Source organism: Rhinopithecus bieti, unplaced genomic scaffold (genome assembly GCF_001698545.2).
Source record: "Rhinopithecus bieti isolate Rb0 unplaced genomic scaffold, ASM169854v2 scaffold_74225, whole genome shotgun sequence".
NCBI classification, from domain to species: Eukaryota; Metazoa; Chordata; class Mammalia; order Primates; family Cercopithecidae; genus Rhinopithecus; species Rhinopithecus bieti.
This window is the reverse complement of record NW_016827667.1, coordinates 48,155-58,166: the sequence shown is the minus strand read 5'-3', so window position 1 is coordinate 58,166 and position 10,012 is coordinate 48,155. Positions and strand designations below refer to the sequence as shown.

The 10,012-nt window shown below is 45.8% G+C and overlaps 1 protein-coding gene across 3 annotated transcripts in view; it reads right to left on the bottom strand.

Moving 5' to 3' along the window:
- Window positions 1-1,746: 1,746 nt before the first annotated feature.
- The window catches only part of KNSTRN (kinetochore localized astrin (SPAG5) binding protein), a 21,719-nt gene continuing 13,453 nt past the window's right edge, over window positions 1,747-10,012 (bottom strand). For 2 of the 3 annotated variants that reach the window (XM_017864020.1, XM_017864022.1), the window contains one exon: window positions 5,574-5,767. In XM_017864020.1, the coding sequence (XP_017719509.1) occupies window positions 5,741-5,767 (27 nt within the window). In that variant the 3' untranslated portion in view covers window positions 5,574-5,740. Of the gene's footprint in view, window positions 2,085-5,573; window positions 5,768-10,012 lie in introns of those variants that run through there. The other variant, XM_017864019.1, reaches the window with a different exon arrangement.

The window sequence follows — 10,012 nt, the reverse complement described above, 5'->3', positions numbered from 1 at the left end:
ATCTATATTTATTTTAAATCAGGCAGTCTCCCAAACAAGAATAGGTTCAAAGAGATTCCCAGATTATATTTTTAAAATCTTACTTTCAGCTGGGTACGGTGGCTCACGCCTGTAATCCCAGCACTTTGGGAGGCTGAGGTAGGTGGGTCACCTGAGGTCAGGAGTTCGAATCCAGCCTAACATGGAGAAACCCCATCTCTACTAAAAATACAAAATTAGCCAGGTGTGGTGGCCGGTGTCTGTAATCCCAGCTACTCAGGAGGTTGAGGCAGGAGAATCGCTTGAACCCAGGAGGCGGAGGTTGTGGTGAGCCGAGATCACGCCATTGCACTCCAGCCTGGGCAACAAGAACAAAGCTCTGTCTCAAATTTTAAAAAAAGGAAAAATATTATTTTCCAAGTGTTGCTGCTAGTAATACCTATTACATAGTGTTTTTGTATCCAATTATCTTGCTAAATTCACTTATTCTAATAACTTATAACAGATTCTTTTAGATTTTTAAAAAGATTTCCTATGTATACAGTCACATCATTTGCAAATGAGTTATGCTTCTTCCTTTACATATCTATATACTGTATTTTTTTCTGTATGCTGTACATCTCTATTTTCTTTATTTTCTTGCCTAATTGGACTGTCTAAAATCTCCAGTACAATGTAAAGCCGACTGGTGAAAGCATACATCCTTGTCTTATTCCCACCCTCAAGGGGAAAGTGATTCAACACTGCATTACCAAGTATAGTATTAGCTGTAGTTTATTTATGGATATCCGTTATTGGATTAAGGCAGTTCTCTATCTCCTTTGCTGAGAGTTTTATAATAAAAGATGAATTGTATCAAATGCTTTTCTGCATCTATTGATGTGTTCGTTTTTATCATTTATTCTGTTAATGTGTCTACTTACATTGATTGAATTTGAACTCTTCATTAAATAAAATTCACAGGAGCCCATTGGTTTGAACTGAACTCCTGCACTAGGCCCAGCACACCAAATCATAATGGAGCCACTCATGCTGAATGTCCATGCCACCAAGCTGAAACTAAGACCTTTAACTGACCTTCTAAAAAATGGGGAGATAACTTCAGATCAGTGGTGTGAAAAAATAAAAATAAAAAATCACGAGAAGTAATAGCCAAATCCTGAAACAGGCCAGGTTTAACGGCATGATATGGAAGTCGTCTCTGCTTTGCTCTTTACAAGAAAAGTAACTGGAATCTGAAATAGTCAATTAAGATCTTTAAATTTGTTGTAATTTTGGTTTTTGATGCTTTCATAACCAGGATATATCTCACTTGGTCATTAAATAAAAAAACTTTTTTCTCTCACACACTTAACACAGAATATTTCTGTGAGAAGATGTGGGGAAGTTTTTCCCCACACACCAAAGTATTCTCCAGCAGACACCAACTGGGTGTTCTGTAATTCATTTCAATTCTTGCCTGTAATCCCAGCACTTTGGGAGGCCAAGGTGGACAGATCACCTGAGGTCGTGAGTTCGATACCAGCCTGGCCAACATAGCGAAACCATGTCTCTACTAAAAATACAAAAATTAGCCGGGCATGGTGGCGCAGCCTGTAATCCCAGCTACTTGGGAGGCTAAGGTAAGAGAATCGCTTGAACATGGGAGGCAGAGATTGCAGTGAGCCAAAATGGTGTCATTGCACTCCAGCCTGGGAAACAGCAAACTCCATCTCAAAAAGAAAAAACCAAAACCAAAATAATTTCAATTCTTTATCTACTTGGAGTTAGAGTCAAACCCTACAGGTTAAGGCTCAATCCCACAAGACTGGGCCCCACTTCAGATGCCAGTCACAGGTAGATTGTCACCTATATTCTGATTAACAAACCAGAAAACAAGATTCCCACGCCCCCTGCTTGGATTCGATTAATTGGCTATGGTGGCTCACAGAACTCAGGGAAACACTTAAGTTGACTGGCATACTATAAAGGATATTACAAAGGGTACACATGAACAGCCAGATGGAAGAAATGCACAGGGCAACGTATGGGGAAAGGAGTGCAGAGCGTCCATGCCCTCTGTGTTCCACCCAGAAGCTCATCAAATTGTGTTCAAGGGTATCTTTCTAAAAAAAAAAAAATTTAAATAGAACCTCACAGCCAGGCGTGGTGGCTCACACCTGTAAAGACCTAGAATAGCAAACAAAATTTTGAAGACGTTAGAGACTTACACTACCAGAAACAGATATTTTATAAAGATAAATATATGTGTATATATATTAATATACTGTGGTATTAGTGCTAGAAATCAATGGAACAGAATAGAGAGTACAGAAATAGACCCACACATAGAGTTGCTTGATTTATAATGAACTCTCCATTACAATTCAGTAGGGGAAGAATGGTCTTTTTTGGCTCATGCCTGTAATCCCAGCACTTTGGAAGGCAGAGGTGGACGGATCACGAGGTCAGGAGTTCGAGACCAGCCTGGCCAACATGGTGAAACCCTGTCTCTATTAAAGATACAAAAAATTAGCCAGACGTGGTGGTGCATGCCCGTAATCCCAGCTACTCGGGAGGCTGGGGCAGGAGAATTATTTGAACCTAGGAAGTGGAGGTTGCAGTTAGCCAAGACTGCGCCACTGCACTCCAGCCTGGGCGACAGGGCAAGACTCTGTCTCAAAAAAAAAAAAAAAAAAAGGTGGCCGGGCACGGTGGCTCATGCCTGTAATCCCAGCATTTTGGGAGGCAGAGGTGGGCGGATTCTGAGGTCAGGAGATAGAGAGGATCATCCTGGCTAACATGGTGAAACCCTGTCTCTACTAAAAGTACAAAAAGAAATTAGCGAGGCGTGGTGGTAGGCACCTGTAGTCCCAGCTACTCGGGAGGCTGAGGCAGGAGAATGGTGTTAATCCGGGAGGCGGAGCTTTCAGTGAGCCAAGATTGCGCAACTGCACTCCAGCCTGGGCGACAGAGTTAGACTCCGATTTCATATTATACAAAAGATTAGAGGTAGATAATAGACCTTAATATGCTGTTTCCCAGGTAATATGAAAAAGCAAACAATATGCAAAGTAAACAGTAAAGCTTTGCGCAACAAAATAAGGTAAAATTGAACAAATCAAAGTATAAAGTAAAAACATAAAATACTGCATGTTCTCTCCTATAAGTGGGAGTTGAGTACATTGAGCACACACAGACACAAAGAAGGGAACAACAGACACTGGGGCCTAATTGAGGGTGGAGGGTGGGTGGAGGGTGAGGATCAGAAAACTACCTATCCGGCTCCACGCTCGTCACCTGGGTGACACACAATTTACCTATGTAACAAACCTGCGCATGTACCCCTGAACATAAAAGTTGAAAAAACAAAATAAAAACATGTTCATACAGGCCAGGTGTGGTATATAATTACTCACATCCATAATTCCAGCACTTCAGAAGGCCAAGGTGGGCGGATCACCTAAGGTCAGGAGTTTGAGACCAGCGTAGTCAACTTGACGAGAGCTCAGTTTTGCAAAAATACAAAAACTAGCCAGGCAAGATAGTGTGTACCTGTATTCCCAGCTACTCAGGAGGCTGAGGCAGAAGAATCGCTTGAACCTGGGAGGCAAAGTGACAGTGAACCAAGATTGCAACACTGCACTCTAGCCTGGGTCACAGAGCAAGACTGTCTTAAAAAACAAACAAAAAGAACCAAAAAAACAAACATGTTTATATGGGTTTTTTTTTTTTTTTTTTTTTTTTTTGAGACGGAGTCTCGCTTCTTGTCGCCCAGGCTGGAGTGAAGTGGCCGAATCTCAGCTCAACCTGCAAGCTCCGCCTCCCGGGTTCACTGCCATTCTCCTGCCACTCAGCCTCCTGAGTAGCTGGGACTACAGGCACCCGCCACCTCGCCCGGCTATTTTTGTGTATTTTTTAGTAAGGACATGGTTTCACTTGTGTTAGCCCCAGGATGAGTCTCGATCTCTGACCTCATGACCGCCCGTCTGGGCGCCCAAAGTGCTGGATACAGGCTTTGAGCCACCGCGCCCAGCCCGCATTGTATAAATAAATTGGGAGGGGAGAAGGGGAAGAAATCTCCTTACAGAAGAATTCCAAACAATATGGACAGGTAGATAGTTCTCACACCCCTTGAGGATGGGCTGCCAATTAGTGATGATCTAAAGAGAGTATGGAAAGAGTAAAATAGTAACTTTACGGTGGAGAAACTGGGGTAACACTGCCTTAACAAGCAATCAAGGTGTAATAATACTAGCAACAAGTCAAGTTGATACTATCTACTTATAATATTGATGTCTGGAGTTGGTTGCTTCTGTGGGTTCTTGTTGTCTCTGACTTCAAGAATGAAGGCTGCAGAACCTTCGCGGTGAGTATTATAGCTCTTAAAGCTGGCATGGACCAAAGAGTGAGCAGCAGCAAATTGTATGTGAAGGCAAAAGAACAAAGCTTCCGCAAACCGGGAAATGGTAACCCAGCCGGGGTGACAGCTGCTGCCTGGGGAGGGTGTGGCGGGTCGCCAGCTTTTATTGCCTTATTTGCCCCCCCCCCCCCCCCCCCCCCCCCCCGCCGATGGTCCTGCTGATTGGTCCATTTTACAGAGTGATGATTGGCCCATTTTAGAAGGTGCTGATTGGTGCATTTTACAAACCTCTAGCTAGCCAGAGAGTGCTCACTGGTGCATTTTTACAGAGCACTGATTGGTGCATTTTACAAACCCCTAGCTAGCTACAGAGTGCTGATTGGTATTTTTTTTTGTTTTGTTTTTGTTTGTTTGTTTTGAGACGGTGTCTTGCTCTGTTGCCCAGGCTGGAATGCAGTGGCAGCAATCTCCACTCACTGCAAGCTCCACCTCCCAGGTTCCCGCCATTCTCCTGCCTCAGCCTCCTGAGTGGCTGGGACTACAGGCGCCCGCCACCACGCCTTGCTAATTTTTTGTATTTTTAGTAGAGACGGGGTTTCACCTTGTCAGCCAGGATGGTCTGGATCTCCTGACCTCGTGATCCGCCCACGTCAGCCTCCCAAAGTGCTAGGATTACAGGTGTGAGCCACCGTGCCCGGCCTGACTGGTGCGTTTTAAAATTCTCTTGTAAGACAGAAAAGTTCGCGGAGTCCCCACTTGACCCAGAAGTCCAGCTGGCTTCACCTCTCAATCTGATGTGCTGAGTACACTTTACTTATGTGGTATTCTTCCCTAAAAAACATAACCACAGTCTAATCATCAAAAAAAAACAAACAAATCCAAATTGAGGGATATTCTACAAAATATCTGACTGCTACTCCTTGAAACTGTCAAGGTCATGAAAAACAGAAAAAGACTGAGAAACTGTCATTGACCAGGGGAGACTAAGGAGACATAATAACTAATGACAAAATACAATATGGCATCCTGAATGTGATCCTAGAACACAAAAACTACATTAGTAGACAAACCAATGAAATCCAAATAAAGCCCAGAGTTTAGTTAATATTGATTTACTGATGCTGGTTTCTTAGTTTTGACAAATGTGCCATGGTATTGTAAGATGTTAACATTAGCGGAAGCTGGGGAAGGGGTATATGGGAACTCTCTGGACTATCTTTGCAACTTTTCCGTAAATCTAAAATTATTCCCAAATATATACATTATTATTATCTTTTGATACAGGGCCTCACTCTGTAGCCTAGGTTGGAGTGCAGTTGAGGTAGATCAGGTAGCATGGTCACAGCCTCACTTAAAGGGGAACAAGATACTTGCCAAACAGACAGATAGAGGGAACAGCTGGATGCTGCACAACCCGCATCAGGAACTCGTGGTCAGAACATCCTGCTGCAAGGAGGAAAAAGAGCAAAAGGGGATAAATCCTCCAGCTTGCACAGGCACAGAAACCCTTGGTCAGTGTCTTTAGGCTGACCTATACTCATTTTAACAGTAAAAACACTCCCTGGGGTGGAGAATTACTCTCAAATTCTTTTGTGCACCAACGTCAAGAACTTGAGTCAGCCCACCAACAACACCGTGGAGCTATCACAGCTCACTGCAGCCTCCTTCTCCCTGGCTCAAGCGATCCCCTCACCTAAGCCTCCAGAGTAGCTGGGACTACAGGTGTGCACCATCGCGTCTGGCTATTTAAAAAATTTTTTGGTAGAGAAGAGGTCTTGCTATGTTGCCCAGGCTGGTCTTGAACTCCTGAGCTCAAGTACTTCTCCAGCCCCAGTCTTCCAAAGTGCTGGGTTTACAGGTATGAGCCACTGGGTCTGGCTAAAATATGTATTTCGAAAAAGACTGACTAAACCTCCAACTCTCATACATTGTTGTGGTGGTATAAACGGTACAGGTATTTTGGAAAACTGAGTTGCTTACCCTATGACTCAGCAGTTCTATTCTTGGGTCTCTACCCCAGAGAAACCAGTGTAGTTTTATTAATAGCCTAAAACCAGAAACAAATGTCCACTAGCCAGAGAATACTGATACGTTCAACCACACAAATTATAGAGACAGGTTGAGCTAAAGAAACCAAACACAAGAGTACACACTTGGCTGCATGCGGTGGCTCAAACCTGTAATCCCAGCACTCTGGGAGGCCAGGAGTTCAAGATCAGCCTGGGCAACACAGTGAGAGCCCCCCATCTCTACAAAAATTTTAAAAATTAGCCAGGTGTGGTGGCATTCACCTGTAGTACTAGCTACTCAGTCGGCTGAGCCCAGAAATTCGAGGTTACAGTGAGCTATTATTGTGCCTCTGAACTCCAGCCTGGGCAACAGAGCAAGATGCTGTCTTTTTTTTTTTTTGAGTCAGGAGTATCACCGTGTCACCCAGGCTGGTCAAGAACTTCTGGTCTAAAGCTGTCTCTTTAAAAAAAAAGAAAAAGAAAAAGGGAGCTGGGCTTGGTGGCTCATGCCTGTAATCCCAGCACTTTGGGAGGCCGAGGCAGGCGGATCACATGAGCTGAGGTGTTTGAGACCAGCCTGGGTAACATGGCAAGACCTTATCTCTACAAAAAATATACAAAAATTAGCTGGGTTTGGTGGTGTGCCCCTGTAGTCCCAGCTACTTGGGGAGCTGAGGTAGGAGGATCACTTGAGCCCAGGAGGTCATGGCTGCAGTGAGCCAAGATGCCACCACTGCACTCCAGCCTGGATGACAGAGACCCTCTCTCTCTCTCTCAAAAAAAGTGTATACTGTGAGTCCATTTATATGAAATTCTTAGAAAGACAATACTAATGGATGGTGATTTTGTAGAGTAGTACTCACTTCCACAACAGCGACAGTAACTTATGGACCTGTACACTTAAGGTTAGTGAACTTTAAGCCTCAAATTAAAAAAAAATCTGGTAAAAGTTTGCCATTTCAACAATTTAATTAATTAATTAATTAATTAATTTAGAGATGGAGTCTTGCTCTTGTCGCCCAGGCTGGAGTGTCGTGGTGCGATTTTGGCTCACTGACTGCAACCTCCGCCTCCTGGGTTCAGGCAATTCTCCTGCCTCAGCCTCCTGAGTAGCTGGGATTACAGGCGCCTACCACCACGCCCGGGTAATTTTGTGTTTTAGTAGAAAGGGGTTTCACCATGTTGGCCAGACTGGCCTCGAACTCCTGACCTCAGGTGATCTGCCCGCCTCGGCGTCCCAAAGTGCTGGGAATACAGATGTCAGTCACCGCGCCTGGCCTCAATCAATTTTATTTTTTAATGGAGTCTCGCTCTATCACCCAGGCTGGAGTGCAGTGGTGCGATCTTGGCTCACTGCAACCTCCACCTCCCGGGTTCAAGCGATTCTCCTGCCTTAGCTGGCCAAGTAACTGGGACTATAGGCACATACCACCACGCCCAACTAATTTTTGTATTTTTAGTAGAGACAGGGTTTCCCCATGTTGGCCAGGCTGCTCGAACTCCTGACTCAGGTGATCCACCCGCCTTGGCTTCCCAAAGTGCTGGGATTACAGGCGTGAGGCACCGCGCCCGGCCTCAACCATTTTAAAGCGTACAGTTCAGTGGTATTAGGTATATGCAGAATGCCATGCAACCACCACCACTTTCCATTTCCAGAACTTTATCATCCCAAAGAGAAACTCCCTTCCCCTCCTGCTCAGTCCTTGGTAATCTATATTCTACTTTGGATGGATTTGCCTACTGTAGCTACATTACATTAGTGTTCCTGTGTACCTTGAAGCCAGAATGGCAGAGAAAGAAAATGGTAAGGAAACAGCTTCTTGAGATATTTGGCTGTGAATATGGTGTATGTGGTAGGTGGAGGGGATGAGGGTAGGGTTTTGGCTTTATGTTTTAAGAAGGTTGTAATTTGAACTTAAGAGTCAAAGTTGGCCGGGCGCAGTGGCTCAAGCCTGTAATCCCAGCACTTTGGGAGGCCGAGACGGGTGGATCACGAGGTCAGAAGATCGAGACCATCCTGGCTAACACGGTGAAACCCCGTCTCTACTAAAAAATACAAAAAAAATTAGTCGGGCGTGGTGGTGGGAACCTGTAGTCCCAGCTACTTGGGAGGCTGAGGCAGGAGAATGGGGTAAACCTGGGAGGCAGAGTTTGCAGTGAGCTGAGATCCAGCCACTGCACTCCAGCCTGGGTGATAGAGTGAGACTCCGTCTCAAAAAAAAAAAAAAAAAGAGTCAAAGTTGGCCGGGCTGAGTTTTACTGGTATGAACTTAGTTTGAGAGAATTTGCCAAAGACCAGTTTTTAGTGGATAGGCTCAAAATATTTGAAACATAACCAACTTTGTGAACTCTGTATGAGAAGGCAAACAATTTTGGCCCTTTAAGCTCGGGTTGGAGTGTTATTGGCTTCACTGGGTGTCTCTGGGCAGCCTTAAAGATGCTGCTGGGTGGGGGTGGGAGGGTTTGGTGAAGAAATTAGGAGGTGCAGAAAGAACAGGAGATGGCCAAAGTCAGCCTAGTTTGGTTAAGAAAAAAATTTGGGCCGGGCGCGGTGGCTCAAGCCTGTAATCCCAGCACTTTGGGAGGCCGAGACGGGCGGATCACAAGGTCAGGAGATCGAGACCATCTTGGCGAACACGGTGAAACCCCGTCTCTACTAAAATACAAAAAACTAGCCGGGCGAGGTGGCGGGCGCCTGTAATCCTAGCTACTCGGGAGGCTGAGGCAGGAGAATGGCGTAAACCCGGGAGGCGGAGCTTGCAGTGAGCTGAGATCCGGCCACTGCACTCCAGCCTGGGTGACAGAGCGAGACTCCGTCTCAAAAAAAAAAAAAAAAAATTTGGCCATGTCTTTGGTAAACCAGGGGGGAAGCCTGTCATGGACTTCAGGCCATGGACTAAAGGATCTATGGGACCAGGCCTAGGATTGGCTGTGCAAAGTAAACAGCAGACAGATAATCATGCTTGAGTGCAGGGAGGGCTGGGCGCAGTGGCTCGCACCTGTAATCCCAGCATTTTGGGAGGCTGAGGCGGGCAGGTTACTTGAGGTCAGGAGTTTGAGACCAGCGTGGCCAACTGGGCAAAACCCCACCTGAGTCTATTAAAAATACAAAAATGGCAGGGTATGGTGGCTCACGCCCGGCCTCAGCACTTTGGGAGTCTGAGGCAGGCGGATCACTTGAGGTCAGGAGTTGGCCAACATGGGGAAACCCCGCCTCTATTAAAAATACAAAAATTAGCTGGGCATGGTAAGGGGATGGGGTGCCTGTAATCCCAGCAACTCAGGAGGCTGAGGCAGGAAAATCGCTTGAACCCAGGCAGTGGAGGTTGTGGTGGGCAGAGATCACACTACTGTACTGGGCAATAGAGTAAGCGAGACTGTCTCAAAAAGAAAAAGGCGGCCGGGCGCGGTGGCTCAAGCTGTAATCCCAGCACTTTGGGAGGCCGAGACGGGCGGATCACGAGGTCAGGAGATCGAGACCATCCTGGCTAACACGGTGAAACCCCGTCTCTACTAAAAAATACAAAAAATTAGCCGGGCGAGATGGCTGGCGCCTGTAGTCCCAGCTACTCGGGAGGCTGAGGCAGGAGAATGGCGTGAACCCGGGAGGCGGAGCTTGTAGTGAGCTGAGATCCGGCACTGCACTCCAGCCTGGGCGACAGAGCGAGACTCTGTCTCAAAA